The following is a 19,282-nucleotide window of genomic DNA, read 5'->3' as shown; positions in this document are numbered from 1 at the left end:
GCTGTACTGGAAATGTTGAACCTTATGCAGCATGTTGCCACCCAACTAATAAAGGGAAAGCAATTTCATTTCCTGGCTAGCTATCTGGTTTCTAAAGAGACAGCAGAGTGATTTCCCCCCCCCCCCCAGCTTCCAGTTTCAGCTAAATATCTTCATTTTTCTGCTTTCCATTCAAAGCTGGGAACATTTTTAATTATATCTGGCACTAATCACTGTCAACAGAGTATCTCCAAGTGAATAAAGCAGGTGCATGTCTTTTCAGAAGAATAAAAAGTTATTATAAACCACTTCTGAATTAAAAACTTCCTTTTGAATACATTTACATTTTCCCCCTTTAGTCTTAATCATTATTTCTGTATTGATCTGTACTATGCAAACAAATTTAAGTCCTAGCCACTTACGCCTATTTCAATCCTGAATGTAAAAATGCCGGAAATAGTTTCTTGCAAATATTATATAGGAATGTCATTCTTCCCTTATATTTGGTAACAGAAGCTGCTACCAAATAGCTGTTCCCTATGGGTCAAATTACATGTGACATTTAATCATGTGAAAGCTATCCCTGAGGTTTATGGTTCTTTGCTGAAGTCTATGTCAGACATTCAAATGGGAAGAAGGAGTGCTTATATCTCTCGCTTTTTCTTCTCAAAATTCCACCCACTCCTTTTTTTGCCTGCGGTGGGGAGCAATACCATATGAATAACTGACTAAGCATCATATATAATTTGAGGAATTTTCTTTCTTTTTTTAACCGAGTAACTGACCACTGCATCAATTGAAGAGTATAAATTGGTGACTGGGGGCGGCCGCCGAGACCACATAACACCGGTCTTGAAAGACCTACATTGGCTCCCAGTACGTTTCCGAGCACAACTCAAAGTGTTGGTGTTGACCTTTAAAGCCCTAAACGGCCTCGGCCCAGTATACCTGAAGGAGCGTATCCACACCCATTGTTCTGCCCAGACGCTGAGGTCCAGCGCTGAGGGCCTTCTGGTGGTTCCCTCATTGCGAGAAGCAAAGCTACAGGGAACCAGGCAGAGGGCCTTATTGGTAGTGGCGCCCGCCCTGTGGAATGCCCTCCCATCAGATGTCAAAGAGATAAACAACTACCTGACATTCAGAAGATATCTGAAGGCAGCCCTGTTCAGGGAAGTTTTTAATGTGTAACATCTTTGTGTATTTTTGGTCTTTGTGGAAGCCGCCCACAGTGGCTGGGGAAACCCAGACAGATGGGCAGGGTACAAATAATAAATTATTATTATTATTATTATTATTATTATTAAGCATTATAGTTATTTATTGCAAGCTAGCTCAGACTAAGAATCCTAGTAACCTCTAGTCAGGAAAATAATTGCTGGGTATAGGAGACAACAGAGGGAAACTAACGTTTATGTTTGTAAGGGAGACAAGTTCATTGCATGTTGACGTCATGTTTATTGCTTGTCTGGTGCACTTTATTGAAAGATACTAACAAGGATGGGGAACCTTTTTCAGCCCGAAGGCCACATTGCCTTCTGGGTATTGTTCTGGGGGCTACATGAGAATACACCAAGAAACCTGACCTTGAGCATAGATTTATTCCATTCAGCTTTCAGTTCTCAACTTGGGTTCCAGGGAGCAGAGTCTCTGCTTCTTTCTGAATACTGTATCTGTTTTAAGAAATTCCTGTTGCGGATATCAGTCCACAACAAAGGAAGGGTGAAATATTTGTGCAAATAAACCAATAACAATAACAAATAATTCCACCCTCATTCTATCATAGTCCTGGTTACCCAGTTCTGTTCTTCCATGAAAATGTCGATGAATCACAAATTTGTTTTGACACATCTGTTTAATACAATACATCCCTGAAAACTGGAATAGGGTTGCTCGATGTGATAACTGCTGATGTCAGCTACTTTCTATACATTTTGTTTGTGTGTGTATGTGTGTGTGTTGGAGGGGGGTCATTTTATAGGCAGATAGAACAACATCCTTTAAAAAGGCAAATCTAATGCAACTATTTTGAAGTGTGTTTATATTTCAATGAGGTTTTTTTAAGCATATATTGTGAATTCCAGAAGAATGGTTTCAAACAAGGCAGATTCCACTTATTGTACAGCATTTTAATAGTTTTACTGGAACTTAGCCCAAAGTAAAAACTTGAGGACTGTTTCTAATTGGTTGGCAGAAAGTTGCTAAGACAAGCTTTGGCTTTATGAATCCAAACACAAAGTTGGTGCTGATCCAATTCCTATTTTAAATTCCCCCTCTTTCTCTCTCTCTCACGCACATACACATATTGCTATTTTTTATTTAATTTCTTATCAAAATAATCCTTGAAAAAGTGCTAGATGTGTTTGCAATCCTAGATCATTTACAGATGTTCGGATCTTATTACATTTTCCCTTTGACAACTGTACAGCTCAGCTTCATTCTTCTCAGTTCCTAGAAAGCTTTAAGTTTCGTGGTACTTTATCCTGCCCCAGCTCAATTTTTCTGCCAAGCTGTTTACATTTTGATTTGAGATGATCTGGTAGTTCACTGTGTAAATATGAAAGCAGCACTAGTCACCATCACCCTTTGCCTGAAATTGCTATTCAGCAATGCTCTACTGCCACCTAGAAGTCAAATGTTAGACTGCACCTTAATTCCATACTATGCAACTTCATTTCCCAAGGCTGTGTACTTGACAAAATCACCTATGCCAACAATAGTTTTCACTGACTGTATCTGTCTGAAGACAACGAATACACTAGCATTGACAGTATTCTGATTTATGCTAGATATTGACTTCATCAGTTTGGTAGCTAATTCAACAAATTATTTGCCTTATTCGGGTAGTTGCACAACTGAAGAGGTAGAGCAATGTAGAACAAATAAATCCTTGACATAATGCACTGTTTTGAGAGAATGTTCTGAAAACCACCTGGTTGACAACTGACCTCCCATTTTAACAAAACCCTGTCACCATAGGCAATAGCCCTCTTCTCCCTTCAAGGCACAGTCAGTGTGCACTGTTGGCCCAACTGTGATGCACTGTTCAGTGTCTGTGGCTTTCTTCCCTTCATCTCTCGCCAAGCCACTGTCTCCAACTGTCTCAAACAATTGTTGACTCCCCTATAGCAGCAGCAAGCCAGGCTCTCTAGGAAGAAACGGTCACATAAGCACTTATCATCTTGAAAGGGAATCCTTTCTTGGAATCCAGAGTTGTCTTTTTGAGGGTACAGCAATTGTATTTAACAAAATGCAATTTTTCAAGTGCTCCTTGGAGCATTAGTAGGATGGTCTTTAATTATACATTATCAGCTTTAAAACTCTGGGGCACAATCCAACCAGAGTCCCATTTATATCTCGCATTGGTTTATATCACATAGGCTTGACCATGCATTTAGCTTTCCCATTGAATGCAATAGAGATTACATGCTTAACCTGGACTGGATCATGCCCTTATCGTCCACCCTTTTTCAATAAAGTTTAAGTAAATGCTGTTTCACATTGATTGGCAGACCACCACAATGCTTCATCACAAATTGCTTTTGAATCTCACTTTCTCAGTTTAAAAGAAACCGTTTTCCATGTGGCGGGCAGGTGCTACTGCCTGGTAATGTTAAAGCTGTGACAGAGGCCATGATTGCAGCTATGATACATTCACACTAATAGTTTCCTGCTTGTTTATAATGGTCAGTGTCCCTCTGGTGGGTAGGCATCATCCATCACTAGTGGTGGTTGAATGTTTTGTTACCTCTACAATATCAAAAATCATTTATAGAATCTCAGTGGCAATAGCAGTAAAAGCTATGCACTTCAGAATAGCTACTGCTAACCCTTGAGTCAGAAATTGCTGATCATTTCCTTTTTAAATGCAGCATATTTCTTTATTTGATGAAGTGTGTACTTCAGAATAGTGGTAAACAGTAAAATGAGGAGCAGTTCGTTGTTTAATCCACACTGAAGGATGATGAGAAGTAAAATGCTTTGCTGAGAGTGTTTGTCTTCAAATACATGTTATGTATTACCACATTTCAAGTAGTAGTAGTAGTAGTAATAATAATAATAATAATAATTCGTACCCCACCCATCTGACTGGGTTACCCCAACAGCTTAATTTGTGTAAATGGTAATGGTAAAGGACCTCTGAACAATTAAGTCCAGTCAACGGCAACTTTGGGATGCGGCACTGATCTTCTTTCAGGCCGAGGGAGCTGGCGTTTGTCTACAGACAGCTTTCTGGGTCATGTGGCCAGCATGACTAAATCACGTCTGGCACAACGGAGCACCGTGTCAAAAGCCAGAGCGCATGAAAAGGCCGTTTACCTTCCAGGTGCAGTGGTACCTATTTATCTACTCGCACTGGTATGCTTTGGAACTGCTAGGTTGGAATGAGGTGGGACAGAGCAACCGGAGCTTAGCCTGTTGTGCAGATTTAAACTGCCAACCTTGCGATCAGGAAGTCCAAGAGGCTCAGTGGTTTAGACCACAGCGCCACCTGTGTCCCCATTTGTGTAGTTTTTATAGTCAGGGCATCCAGGTCAGTTTGGACTTCTAGACCGGGTCCTAGATTTCTGATTGTTAGAAGTTTTGGGTGAAAACATTTTTGTTATTGGTTATGATGTCCTCATCCATTAAATTGCTAGATAGAGAGTACAAAGATTTTTTTTTTAAAAAAAAGACTGGCTATGATGACAGACTTAAAGTATAATTAAAGACAGGACACACTGGAGGCAAATGAAGCAAGGGAAAGGGACTTTTCATCTTGTCAGAATTCTGTTACCAAAATTTATAAATATGAACCCAATTAGGACTAAAAAGATTTTTGAAATGGAAAACGATTTAAAAATTAAAAATTTTAATAATGTTAACAGTTGAAATATTCTTCCATTTTTTTCAAGTAAAATTCAAACTTTCTTATGTGCTCTACCAAGACATATGGGCCTCTATATAATCCTGTTAATCAGAGCATTTAAAACTTAATCTCAAAAGGCCATATGCTGCAGAGGACCCAGTGATTTATGTCTGTGCACTCTGGCCTGAAATAAAAACCAGCAGTGCTAAATACTGTAGTGTTATCTTCTGACAAATGACTGCGGTTTTGACTTCTTCAGATAAGAGGGCTGAGTTGGGAGAAGGGAGACTGTTGCTGTATACATTGATTCTACCTCAAAAGTTCAAAGGCCATTAATTATGCTGCCTCAGCTCAAAGAAGCAGCTCCTCCCATCACAAAAAATTGGGTGGCTGTGTTTATACCACCACATGGAAGTCCCAGTTCACACACCTGACAATACCAGCCGGTTCATATGCTCATGCAATAGTTGTGCGTGTGAAGTCCAACATGTTTTGAGAGTCAACAGGTTTTCTCCTGGCCTGTCCTATGTAATAGCCCCAGGGAGAAGAATCAAATGTTATTTTTCACCCTATCAGAACTATCACCACATCCCGCTGAGGTTTCAGCTGGAGTCCACTTCTCTTTGGCAAGCTTGACAGTAAGCTTTCATAAGTGCTGCTATTACCATCACCACATGGCGTAGATCAGACATAGGCAAACTCGGCGCTCCAGGTGTTTTGGGACTACAACTCCCATCATCCCTAGCTAACAGGACCAGTGGTGAGGGATGATGGGAGTTGTAGTTTGAAAACATCTGGAGGGCCGAGTTTGCCTATGCCTGGCTTAGACTATTCTCCCAAATCCAGTCAGCTCCACTGCTGCTGACTCTTACTCCAGACCAAGTAGCTAGTTCCTGGCTACTTTACACACGTAATCAGGAATCAGTACCATTAAGATAATTGTGTGTTCATATGATAATTGTGTTCATATGTTAGCTTAGGTTTCCAATCCTGGCTACAGAATAGAACATGAAAAACATAGTCACCATGATTCTCAATAACAAAGGGTGTAAGTCAGGTGCAGTTCCTTGATAAGAACTTCTCACAGTTTTTAAACAAGATATTAGTAGTGGGGTAGGGATTGGATTGGCCCATTGTAATGGTTTAGCCGTCCCCATGTCATTTCCTGATACTGTATTTTCGCTCTATAAGACGCACTTTTCCCATCCAAAAAAGTAAGGGGAAATGTGTGTGTATCTTATGGAGCGAATGCAGGCTCCATGGCTTCAGGGATAGCCGCCCAAAGCCTCCGGAGCGCAGCGGGAGATTGTTAGAGGATCACTGTGCCTCAGTTTGCATATTGTTTTGGAAAGTGCAAATTTGATAGATTCAGCTTTAAATGTGTACTGAATTATATTTCTTCTCCGACTATAGTAGAAGCCTGAATATTATAGTTAAACACCTTCCTAATTTCCGCTTTTTTTCTCTTCCACCCACCCCTCACTCTTTCAGTGTGGAAACAGTAAATGATGGGCAGTTTCACAGTGTGGAGTTGGTAATGTTGAACCAAACACTGAATTTGGTTGTGGATAAAGGAGCTCCCAAGAGTCTTGGCAAAATGCAGAAACAGCCTGTAGTTGACGAAGATACTCCACTCTACATTGGAGGTAAGTTCATTTTTTGACAGTTTCTTACTGAGAATCAAACCAGATATAACAATGGAAGAGCCACAATTGCATATTTTTTTTATAAATGATAGATGCAACTGTAGGGCTGAAGTGCTGGGGGAAATTATTTTTCCAGTTCAAATTACCTTGCCAGAACAGGTATTTTTCCCATAAGGAAAAGTATAGTTCCAGGGGGACAATTCAGATTTGGAAAATGGCAGAGGCAAAAGGGTTAAAGCTCCTTCTTTGTGCCACAGTCCCTATCCCAATCAATCTTTCACCCCAACTGGCAGCTTCATTTACCTTTTTTTTTAAAAAAAGAAATAAATAAATGCAAAAATCTGTTCCTGGGGGTATTTGTCTAATCTCTCTTGGGAGGGAGCTCCACAAGCTGTTGAGCACTGTTTTGAACCTGGGCCACAGTGTCCAAACCTATTAGTTTAAGCATTGTAATTTGTTTTGTTTGTACATAAGGTATTTGTGTATATTTGAAAATCAGTATGACTTATACTTTGGAATAAGATACAAAACAATCATGCTTAAGAAATGATGGAACAGGAGGGGTGTAAACCGGAATATAATGTACGTTACGAACTACTACTATTCACTTACCTAATTCCCCAGTGTGACCATCCCATTTCGTTGACACATATTTCTCAGAATACCTTGAAGATGCTGAAGTATTCCCTAAAGCGTTTTGCTATGTTCCTTGCAGGCATCCCTACATCCACGGGGCTGTCTTCACTGCGGCAGGGCACAGAGAGGACAACCAGCGGTTTCCATGGATGCATTCATGATGTCCGCATTAATAATGAACTGCAAGATTTCAAAGATCTACCACATCAGTCAGTAGGGGTCCTTCCTGGTTGCAAGTCCTGTAACATTTGCAAACATGGCATCTGTCGCTCTATTGAGAAGACAAGTGTTGTCTGCGAGTGTCATCCAGGCTGGACTGGATCACTCTGTGACCAAGAAGTTAAAGATCCCTGCCACAACAGCAAGTAAGGGTGCTTCCAGACTGTTGCTATTTTCAGGTGGGATTCAATCACATATAAGCAAATCCAGGTTGTGTAATTAAGGTTGATTTAGCACTATTTCGCAACAAACTGGCTAAAATAGGATTTTTTGCAATAGGTAAAGGAGCAGGGAGATGCACTAAGAAAACATTTTCCTCTTATGTAAAAATCAGAATGAATGCTGAATAAATATCTGACATTGTCTGGTCTCTAGACAATGCATACAAACTAGGGGAAATGATTGATAAATAGGTTGCCTGGAAGTAACCTAAGTTTCCCTCTGTGTTGAATGGAAAACAGGGCAGGGGGAATGGGATATTTATGCACCAGTCAACAAACATGCTGAGAAAATGTGTGGGAGCCTGCGCCTGTCTCCCCCTCCCACCCCACAATGGTATGTTTTATGGAGAGCGAGTTAAATTTCAGATTATTTCTCATCTGTATATTTAAAACTGTGGATTTAAAATATGAGTCACAAAAACAACTACTGTTCTTTCTGGTTTCTAAATCTCCATAGAATCTCCTTGTGCTTGCTGTGGACTAAGTGCTACTCATACATGCATGTTTTTCGCAACCAGCTCACAATGCCAGCTCACATTTTTTCCATTTAATCTGGATTAATCCTTTCCATGAAAAATCCAATAAGTTAAAAAAAAGAAAAGAATGCCAACGACTCATTCGTGATATCAAGCCTCATTTGCAAGCCACGGAATCTACACTTTGGGGATGTTGACATTTATTGTACAATATTTATCTGAGGCTTTTATGCACCACTTTTCACCATCTGATCCCAAAGCAGTTTCTATATAGAAAAGCATCACAGAATAAAACATCAAAACTTACAATTAAACCGTTCATAAAAATCAACCTACAATTTCATTCCATTTCTGGAAGCTATTTGTTCAGCTTGTGGTAGACACAAATTAGCTTTCTTTCTTTTTCTTCTTTCCTTCAAGATGCCTCCATGGTAAATGCATAGCCACCACCTCTGCTTACACATGTAAGTGTGTAGAAGGTTACATGGGCATGTATTGCGACAGAAAGAACGATTCCTCCAACTCCTGTAGAGGTCTGAAATGTAGCCATGGGCAGTGTAAGATCTCAGCACACGGGGAGCCCTCTTGTGAATGTGATCCAAATTACAGTGGAGAGCGTTGTGATAGAGGTTGGTATAATTGCAACTTGTGTGCTATGTGCTTTGCCCTTACCTGTTTTGTTCATTAACAACTGAGTATAAGTGAAAAGAGTTCTGCAGATTTTTCTCTATTCCAGAGTCGATTACCATGTTAATACTGTATTTCACATAGTGAGATGGCAAACTTTTAAAAAAGATGCAACACATCTTGGGTGGTTCGGCTGATAGCAACTTGCTTTCTAGGGTCCACTTAGCACCAACACTAGGATCCGTTTCTTTCATACATTTAAATGATCAAATGGCAGGCACATGAAGAATCTGTGGGAGTGTTCTCATCTCTCCCAGCCAACCTATGCCACTCAGTACATGCAGTTATCTCCAAGCTATCACTGTCTTGAAAGCTCTGGAGGGCCAGAGGTTATCTGCTCCTGGTTGACACTGACTGCCAGCACCTCTCCATGGTTTCAGATAGGGGCCTTTCCCAGGCCTACCTGGAGTAGGGATGCTAGGAATTAAATCTGGGAACTTTTGCATGGAAAGTATGTGGACTACCATTGATCTATGACTTATCCCTAAACATGTGTCCAATCACTGAGAAGAAAACATATTATCAACTCATGACTAGGATGGGCAGTCTCCAAACTCTTTTTCTCAGTTTGTTGCAATTTGGTAAAGATTTTAATGAAGAAAATAATTTACTGTAGCCAGGAAATAAACAGGAAGAACCTCCGGCATGCAGCTAGTAGTAGCTTTCTACCTAAAAGATAGCAACATAACTCTCCTACATGCCTTCTGTCTCAAAGAACTAGTTGGATAAGTCCCAATAATGCCAATAAGTACACATGGTTCAGTGCATGATTAATCCAAATAAAATAGTCATCTGGTCTCTTAAAATATAGGAGCTAAAGTTATGATAGTCCTGCACAGAAAAAGGGAAGAGGCACTGATACAAAACCCACCCACTGATGGGATATGAGATGCGGTATGATTCTGGTTCTTCTGTGCTAGCAGATTTATGCTGGGCAGGAAATGGGTGGTATGTTCAGAAGACCTCCCACCCCCCAAGTACCGTTGCTTACCTGTATGAGATACTTGGTTCTTATATCCCGCGTTGCAGCAATGGACCTGAGATTTCTGTTGGGGACTTTTATCTAGATCCACAGTTCCCTGGTGGATAATGTACACATGGACACGAGTATTTAGGTGTATGGGTTCAAATAGGCCATAACTTGATCCTGCGAAGGACGAGAGAGGAGTTCTCCCTGGCCACACTGCAGTGTAAATTACCTGCGGCCACGCCTCCTGCCTGTGCTGATTGGTCAGCAGGGCCAGCCCTGGGTGGGGCCCTACCCAGCGACGCAGCCCAGATGGCAGCAAGTAGGGCATCAATCTCCACCCCCCGCTGGATCTCTGCAGGGGCCCCAATGGCTGCAACGCCACCCACCAGAAAAGGCGAATGGACCCGCTGCATGTTGGGCTGTGATTTGATGCAGAATCCCATCTTCTACTGTGACAATGTGTGGAATTCAAAGTAATGTTGTGGGAACTGCTGTCATAGATATATAGAACCAGCATATCTTCAAAATATTCTGGTATTAAGTGCACTTTGTAGCAATCTGATCTCGGCATAAGCCAAGGATAGGGTTGTGGTTTGGATTCATGTTCTGGATGTTCAGACAAATGATAAGATTTCTGAAAGCATGTATTTGTTTGTTCTAGCAGAGAATCAGTGCCAAGGAGAGATTATCCGCGAATTCATTCGGAAGCAACAAGGTTCGATTGCATGCGTCTCCCTGGTCAAAGTGCCTCGTGTGGAATGTCATGGCAGTTGTGGGAATGATCAGTGCTGCATTGCCCTCAGGAGCAAAAGGCGGAAATATGGCTTCCAGTGTGTGGATGGCTCCTCCTTCACAGAAGAGCTAGAGAGGCATGTGGAATGTGGCTGTGCAAAGTGTTTATAAACAGCTGATCCACCTCTTTGCCCCTTTGTATCGACTCAGATGTGCTATCAAAAACAGGACCTATTTACTTTTAAGTGAAGAAGAGAATATTAAGTATATTGTAAAATAAGCAAAAAATAGAAGTTATTTTTATTATGAAAAGTGACTATTTTCATCTTTTATTATATAAAGTATCTGACTGTTTTGGGTATATGTATCATATAGTGAGTTATTTTTACTATGGATTTTTTTTTACAGTTGTAAAAAAGAAAATTGGGGAAAAATTATTCCGAACCTAAACACAGGGAATAATAACAGAGTATAGTTGATAAGCTTTGCACGATGGCCAGACGTGAACGTAATAAAGAGATTGCCGCAGAAATCACAAAACAAGTCTTTGAAAGGTTCTGGATAGATACACATCTAGGAGCTATAGCTCTCAGGCCCCCTTCCTATCCAGGCATGCTTGGTCAATAGCCCTTTTGGTTGATCAAGGAAGTGTTGGTTGTGTTTATCACTATCTGCTTGACTCCATTGCCCAAAAAAAAAGCACACCACAATGTTGCCGTGGCTTGAGCCTTACGCACAGATATTACGCACATATTAATGCAATGGTGATAGTAACATGGTGTTTTGTCTTCTATGTATGATTAATTCCCACACTGTGGTTTTTGTAATTTGTAGCATGGCCACTCTTGCAAAAGCAAAATGAAATGAAGGCTTTTTTTAAAAAAAGTAACAGATGAAAAGTAAGCACTGTGTAACACCTCATCAACAGTAAACGAGATAATCCTGGTACCTGGCACAGCCTTCCCTGGCCATCCAGCACATGGAACAGCAATACCTTGACTCCCATTCTGCATGCGCAGACTATTGCGCATTCTTACGTCAGGGAAGGGCCATAAGGAAATCTCCTGTGGAGGTGACACCCTCTACCTCCAGATGACTTTATGTTTTAGTTTGCAATGCAAAGGATGCACTGAAAGATGCCTTACCAGACTATGACAATCCTGGTGTGTTTTTTTCATCCCCACGTCCTTACTATAGGAGTATTTCACTTACTCCAAGGGTTCTGCCACAGTGCCAATTAAGTAGACACAAATCTATTGTTCATGGCAGTTGGTTTCTGCACATGCTGAATATAAAACTACAAAGTAATGCAGATGACAAATCCTTCTTTAGATTTGAGTCTATCCTACATAGCCTGAAATATCCTCATGACAGCTGATTCATACAGCAGTGTGTGGAATGTCTCAACACATAGATTGCATCCGTATCACTGCCAGACATTTTAATGGGCTAGCAGTGGCCCACATGGTAAGTCACTCTACATGTTACAGCTGCCATGTGGAGCAGCCACTGTAAGGAGGCACTTTTACACAGTTTTGACAAGGCAGTCATAACACAGAGACCAGTCTTTGTAAAGGGAAATGTTAACAGAACAAGACAAAGTCCTATTTGTTGACCACCTTAAATGCCTTTGACATTTTGTATACCCACATCTGGCTTATTTTCTCAAGTCCTTCCCCCCCCCTTCCTTGCTTGGATGTGTATTAAGAACAACCTGCAATTCCAAGGAATTATTGATGAGACAAAGTGGAATATTCAAAAGTGCCTGAGAGAGCTAGTACTCCACGTTCAAGTTTGATCCTGAAATCCTGGCAAGATCCCCTGAACTTGGGATCAAGTCTCTTCACAGCAAAGGATAGCCATATTTATTGGGAACAATGTTTGTCTTTAAAAACAACCATGGGAATGAATCCCACTAATGACCAGTGCAGCCTCTCCAAACAGAACAGATTTGTATCATGCTACAAGCATTTTACTCCTTTTTCAGATTTCAGGAGTCTGAAAATGCTTAGGAGTCTTTATTATAATTACAGTCTTCTGAAAGCCACAATAGTTTGTTCAGATTTCCTTATGGATTCTCAGGATAATTTCAGACAGGAGGGAAATGACTGATACAATAGTTGCCTTTCAGAAAAAATAGTAGTGCATGGAGCCTGCAATCAGTGAAACGTAAAACAATCACTAGTTACTTTGCCAAGAACTGATTGAAATAATACAGTTCAGGAGCTGGTGGGGGAGAAAAGGCCGCTATGGAGAGTGGGGGTTGTAATTTTGAGCACAATATGTGATGCTAGAAGCAGCTGGAATTTATAATGTAGAAATGTACCACAATCTGCAGAGACCAAAAGTTTGCAAAAGCAAATGCAACAACACTCTCTTGTGTGAACAAGACTTTGGCACAAGTATCCTTTTCTTAATGATTTATTCTTTTTCATGGCATCTGCTATCCAAGAAGCTATTGCCTCTGTTGCTGAGAATGGAAATCCAGCCAGAATAGCCCATTCATAAAGTTGTAATGCTACCAAAGGCTATACACTGCCAAGAAGAAAGTGGGAAAATAATTGTATTAAGATATAACAAAGTAAAGAAAGGAGGTACGATTTTCATAAGTGTCTTCTTTAAGTACACAAGGTAAAGAAGCCATCAATGTTTTGAGAAATAATTTCAAGACTGTTTCTAAAATTGACAGGCTGAGGAAGAACTAGCCACAGTAGAGTGAGGCTGGCAGTGTTCCATCAGTACATATTTGGACTATGTGATGATTTAGAAGAAAGGACACTTTATTTGTTTTCTACCAGTGGACAGTTTATACTGTGCTGTGTTTCAGCTGATATGATATGGAATCTTTTGTTTTGTTTCTAAGTGCCAAAAGGTCTATGAAGTTAGTTTTAAAAGTGTTAATTAGATCTCTTTAAACTGCCTAAATGACGGTACATTTTGGCTATTGTAAATGGAACACAGTAGCTTACTTTAAAAAAAAATTAATATAAAGAAAGATGCTAACCCTATAAAAATTGTACATTGGCAATGTGGGTTGCTATGAATTTTGTGTATTTTACTAGATTGTCCTATTGTGATGTATTAAATTTAAGTAAATTGTTGGGTTATGGACAAATGTACCTTGTTCTGTGTTGCTATGCAAGTTATTTTTCTATCCACTAGGTGCACATTTTCACCAGTACTATACTTGCTTTAATTGAGTGAGCGCCTCTGGTAGCTGCCCATCTAGCTACACAGTTCACGGAATTCATTGTAGCACATCCAATAGTGGACAAAGCATATGTGGATGAACGTATGGAAGAAGGTGTTGCTTAATATACACAGGTCCCAAGCCATTTAGAGCAGGGGTAGGCAACCTAAGGCCCATGGGCCACAAGCGGCCCACAGGGGCTGTTTAACTGGCCCCCAAACTGAGCCGCTCACTGCGCTAAACCGGCAAAGTGTGGGGACTCACTTCTGTGGCGCTGAAAATCATGTCTGCACAGACGCAGACACTGGAATCTTGGGCGCTTGCACAATCTGACCCACAGAGGGATCTCCGCTGGAGTGAACCAGCCCAGGCGAGGTAAACCTTGCTGACCCCTGATTTAGAGCTTTAAGGGTAACACAAGCATCTTGGGTTTACCCCGGAAACAACCTGGCAGCCAGTGCAAATTTAACAAGGCAGGCATGATTTGATCACTTAAATCAACATGAAGAAAATAAATAGGTAGAAATAAGACTCCAGCTACAAAACGGAGTGCACAAAGATGACCTGAAGTCCCTCGCATCACGCTTGAAAGAAAGCATATAAAACAGAGTCAGCCTTGGACATCTGCCCCAACCCAAACAAAGCCTCTCCTTGCCAAAGTAATCAAAACGAGTGCTTCAAGTCTGCTTCTGACTTACTAGCTTACTTAAAAACAACAAGAAGCTGAAACTTCCGTACATACAAAGGGTGCCTACCAGTCATGGCTATTGTATTTCCTGTATGCATTCTCCCTCTATCTGTTGTTAAATAAATAGGCAAGAGAGACAGATGCATACTAAATAGTCTCTTTATGCATTGAAACAAAAAGGCTTTCACCTAATGCTTCTCTCTCCAATTCTAAATATCACATTAAAATGTTAGGGACCAATACTGATTCTATTAAGGTTGTAAACCATTGGTATGGCCTCAAACTGGAGGGAGTGGTGATATATGGTGATGGCTGAAGACCAATAATGTTTTCCTCCAAATTGACCAGAAAAGCAGGCATATGACATTCAGTTACAGAGTTCAGACTCAGAGACCTATGTCACAGTGCATGAGACAGGCTGAGTGACAATGTATCTACTTGTGCTAACCCAAAAGTACAGAAACATAATTTTTTCTTTCTTTTTTTGGAATGGGAATGACACATTGGGGCTGGTTAATTTTTTAGGTTGGAACTACTTTTATTGAATTACTTTTAGCTCATGCTAGCCTTAGATCTCCTTTTTGACAGCCCAGTGGAGTTTCTGACCTACATACAACACTATGTCATATGAGACATCCAGTAGTCCAGGGTGACTATAGGTGTTTTTCAGGGTTGAAGTAATAATGTAGCAGGAGCCACATTGATTTGTTAATACCTGCTATGTTCACATACATTTTCATCCTTACACACCACTTTGTAATTCCAATACCAAAAGCGGTGCATGGGAAGGTGAACCCTACTCTGTTCCCTCTTGCCCCCAACATCCCTGTGGTCAAGTGCCCTAGTGTGCGTACACACACACACACATTCCCCAAGAACAGCAGAAATTAGCTATGGTGGTAGAAAAGTAGCTGGGATAAAGTAATGCCATTAGGGGAAAAGGTTCAGTTTCCCTCGGTGCCTTTATTCGTTAAAGTTTAATTTTGGTCCTTCAAAACACAGTGTCCACTCATGACTCAACCAAGTTCTTTGCACATTATGAATGAAGCATTTTTCCGGAATATCCAGTGATTCAAGACTGGATTGATTAACACCAAAAAGGATGGGTATGGGAGTGATCAGCACAACTGACAGATCAGGAACAGTAAATTCCTGTTTGCCCATTCGAGAGAAGCAGAACACTTGATCAGACCTAACAACTTTACATTCCAGAACAACACAGCACTGCTGCAAATCTAACTGGTGGTCTAATGTTTTTAGGGTCTTATTACTGCACCTTGGGAATATTTTCCATTCTGACATATGATGACATCCTATTGATGTCAGTTGCTTTTCAGATATTAGGCTGGCTACAAGGCTTTCCATGCAGTAAATTTACTCAGAACTAAGTTCCATTGAGGGTTGGACTACAATCTGAGGTGAAACTGCTTGATCATTCATTATATTTTGATTAACAAATGCCTTTTATTTTGGATACTTATCTTGGCTTGGTGTTTGAATATGAGGATTAGTTTATGGATTTCTAGGAAATAAAACTTTTAAAAAATAAAAGTCAAAATATATGCATAATGTTCCATGCAGTCAGCATTTTTTCAAAGAGGTTCATGGTGCTGAAAAAGAATTATAGTAAGGCAATCCAGACGTAGATGAAGTCACTGCTGAAACAGTGCTAGTTTTAAATAATACCAGGAGAAATCTGGAAAGCTTTGCAGGGAGCCAATTTTAAAAGACATATATTCAGATTTCTTTGCGTTTACATCATAGGTATCACCATATTTAACTTTAACATTTATGATGCAATTCAACCATCCCTCTTTACGAACTAGAGCCTATAAGCCTTCAACTGAAGTTTAATTCTAACAGTCTTGGCTTGCAGGGAGCTCTGTCACCATCACTCCTATCCATTTTGATGGTTGTGCAGATGAGGTAGCATTATTGTGGGGTACAAATGTTTTTCCCCACCCTGCAAGCTCGTTAAATCTATCATCTATCAATCTATCTATCTATCCATCTATCATCTGTCTATCTATCTATCTATCTATCTATCTATCTATCTATCTATCTATCATCTATCTATCTATCTATCTATCTATCTATCAATCATCTATCTATCTATATCAATCTATCATCTATCATTTATTTTGTAGCTGTTTAAAGCAATTGTTATCTGCAAATGAACTACCTGTATGCTTTCTGTCACTGTTTCAGCATGATGTTAAAAGTAGCCAGTAGGAGGGTGCCATGGCTTTATTAAGCCAGTCAGATTTAGTCATGCTGTGATGTCATGGTGGGGGAATTAAGTCAATTCAGAATGGTGATACAGAGTTCCTGCTTTGTATTGCCCTCATTTTGAATTGCTTTGTTTGATCTGAGTGATATCACATGGTCAAATCTGATTAGTTACTGTCAGAGCCACCCGAGGTCCCAGCTCACAAGAGACCAAAGTCCAGTCCGGGTTATATACAAAAGCTTTTATTGAAGAACATTCTTGGCTTTACATCCGAGCTCCGTGGCTCTACGTCTGTTACCCTTAGACCGCTGAAGTCCCCTCTGAGTCAGTCCCGCCTCTACACCAGTTTAAGAGGCTTGTGCTGGACCACCTCTTCCTCTCCTTTCTTTTCCGCAGGGTCTTTCTGCTCCCCTGTGTTCTCTCCCTCCGGGACTCCCCAGAGGCTGAATCCTCTGACGCCTGCTCCCCCCTCCTTCGCGCTTTGGGACCAGGCTCCTCCCCAGGACTCTCCTCACTTCCGCGCGCCTCCACATTTGAACTTGGCGCGCGTACGTTGCTTCTGACCTTCCTTTTGACAGTTACACTGCTCTCGGTACTACTCTCCGCCCCTTCCGGCAGGACGTCTTGCGCTGATCTCCTTCCCCCCTCTGCTCCCTGTTCTGCTGCTTCTGACACACTGGTAACTCCACCCCCTTCACTCCGTTCCAGCGGAGAAGCCGGTCCCGACTTCCAACTCCCACTGGGAGTTCCCCCTTCGTTCCCCTGCTCCTGACTGCTTCCCCCTCTAGCTCCCCTTGGCCTGACCAGGGGGGCTCCTCTTTGGGAGTCCTCCGATTCACTGGACGGACTCATGGACAACCTCGGGTCATTGTCATCCTCTTCCTCGTCGTCCTGGGATCCTTCCCCCTCGCTCTCTGTCTCCTCCCCCACCTGCGCCTCTCTCCCTGAACCCCTGACAGTTACGCATTGTTCTGACTGATTAGGTTAACACTTTTGCCCTCTTGGTCCAAAGTCCTGCAAAATCAGCTTTGTACCAGTTGCAAAAATATGTGAGAAATGCAGCTGCCCACAGCCCTTTTCAGATACAGCCCAGAGTAGCAACCCAACTCTTACTAGGGGCTGTCTGCCATTCTCAACCTGACATTGTAGCTATCCAGAGAAGACAAGGAAGGTACTTAGAGAAAGATGATTAGCCAGCACAGAAATACACCTTGTAAGCAAATGCATAACCTGCAACTGAAATACAGTTGATCAGTGGTTTCACAATACAGTTTTAATGACAATTAGGCTGCAGTCCAGTTTGCACACTTACTTGGAAATAAGCCCACCAAGTTTAATGGCCCTTGCTTCTGAGTAGACATTGCATTCTTAAAATTTCATAAAGTCCCCACCAAAGGGATTACTTCATTGTAAGAAATACTGTGCAGCTTAGGTGTACATCATCCTATGAAAGCTAATTTCAGCCTGCATTAGAATCTAAGAGGCAATACACCACATAATGGATGTGTTATTTTACAGTGAAACTATGGGACCTAAGCCAAAAGGAATTTATATAATAATAATAATAATAAACCTTTTACTTTTTTAATAATAAAAAAACACATTTTACTTTTTTAAAAAATGAACTGCTTCCTCAGGCAGCTCTTTCCTCTTAAATGCTACTGTAAAGGGTCCTAATTTGCCTTATTATCACAGAGGACTTTTCTGCGTGATCAGTTTAAATGTTCTTCATGGCATTTGGTTTCAAACCACTCTACTGTCTTGTTCTGTTTTAATCCTAAATCTTCAAACAAGTGTTATCACACTCTACTATTTTCTTTGTTCCAGTTCACTTTCATGTTATTCAAAAAGGTGTCTCTGCTCTCCTTCCTCCTGGCAATTACAAACTATACAGACTCGCTGCTCAGTAATGCCAACTTCTACAAGTAATGCCTGCTTTTATTTTTTTCATTCATTTATTTAATATGCAAATTTTCTGTGTCTTGGTGACTGTGCGCTCAGATGTACAAGATCTGTGTACCATAACTAGCATGTTAACAGAGTGAACTCCAAACTGGTGCAAGCCGACTTCTGCTAGTACTTCTTTCCTTCCCCTACATCCTGTGTGTGCCCTGCCCCCTGCAGACTTCTACAGAAAGTTTCCCAATCCTTCAGAGCACAGTTCTAGGGATGCACAATGTATTGTGTTTTGAGGACGTGAGTGGGTGAACATCCAGCTTCATCTCATGGTCTATTATTTAATGTGTGAGGTCATAAAATGAAAGAACCAATAAGCTGCCCTGAGCTCCTGGGAAGAATGGTGAGACAGAAATGTAATAAAGTAGGAGGACAAAGAGAGGCTGTAATGTATGTGCTATCCATTAAATATCTGTCATGTGGTCCCTTTAAAATAAAAAGCTATATGACCCAGGAGGCCAGCTCTTGGAGAGTTGATTCAAGAGGTGTGGCCTGGCTGGAGAAGATGGTTTTCTTCTCTATGCAGTCAAGTCTTCTGGGCCTCATCAAGAATAAAGCTTAATTTACCATTAGCTCTGCTTGTAATTTGTTCATAGTTAAGCATAAGACAACAAGACAGAAACGTGACCTTCAGAATGTTGTTGTAATTGATACACAAGCTCAGAACAATAGGTTTGAGGTACAGCATTAATTCCATACAATGTAGAGATTGCTTTGCTTCATTCATACAGGGCTGGCACCAGACCTCTGGGGGCCATTGGCACACTGCTGTTGATACCACCACCCCATGGCCAAAACCACAGAGG

At 41.0% G+C, this 19,282-nt stretch overlaps 1 protein-coding gene across 2 annotated transcripts in view; it reads left to right on the top strand.

Annotated features, from left to right (window-relative positions):
- Positions 1-13,527, top strand: part of SLIT3 (slit guidance ligand 3) — a 400,487-nt gene extending 386,960 nt beyond the window's left edge. The window contains exons 33-36 of one of the 2 annotated variants that reach the window (XM_083718777.1): positions 6,317-6,471; positions 7,187-7,472; positions 8,444-8,652; positions 10,345-13,527. In XM_083718777.1, coding sequence (XP_083574903.1) covers positions 6,317-6,471; positions 7,187-7,472; positions 8,444-8,652; positions 10,345-10,583 — 889 coding nt within the window. In that variant the 3' untranslated portion in view covers positions 10,584-13,527. Of the gene's footprint in view, positions 1-6,316; positions 6,472-7,186; positions 7,473-8,443; positions 8,653-10,341 lie in introns of both variants that reach the window. The other variant, XM_083718776.1, reaches the window with a different exon arrangement.
- Positions 13,528-19,282: the final 5,755 nt, after the last annotated feature.

This window comes from Podarcis gaigeae (assembly GCF_964106915.1).
Source record: "Podarcis gaigeae genome assembly, chromosome: 2".
Classification (NCBI taxonomy): Eukaryota; Metazoa; Chordata; class Lepidosauria; order Squamata; family Lacertidae; genus Podarcis; species Podarcis gaigeae.
The sequence above is the reverse complement of the archived record's forward strand: the minus strand, read 5'-3'. Positions and strand labels throughout refer to the sequence as shown.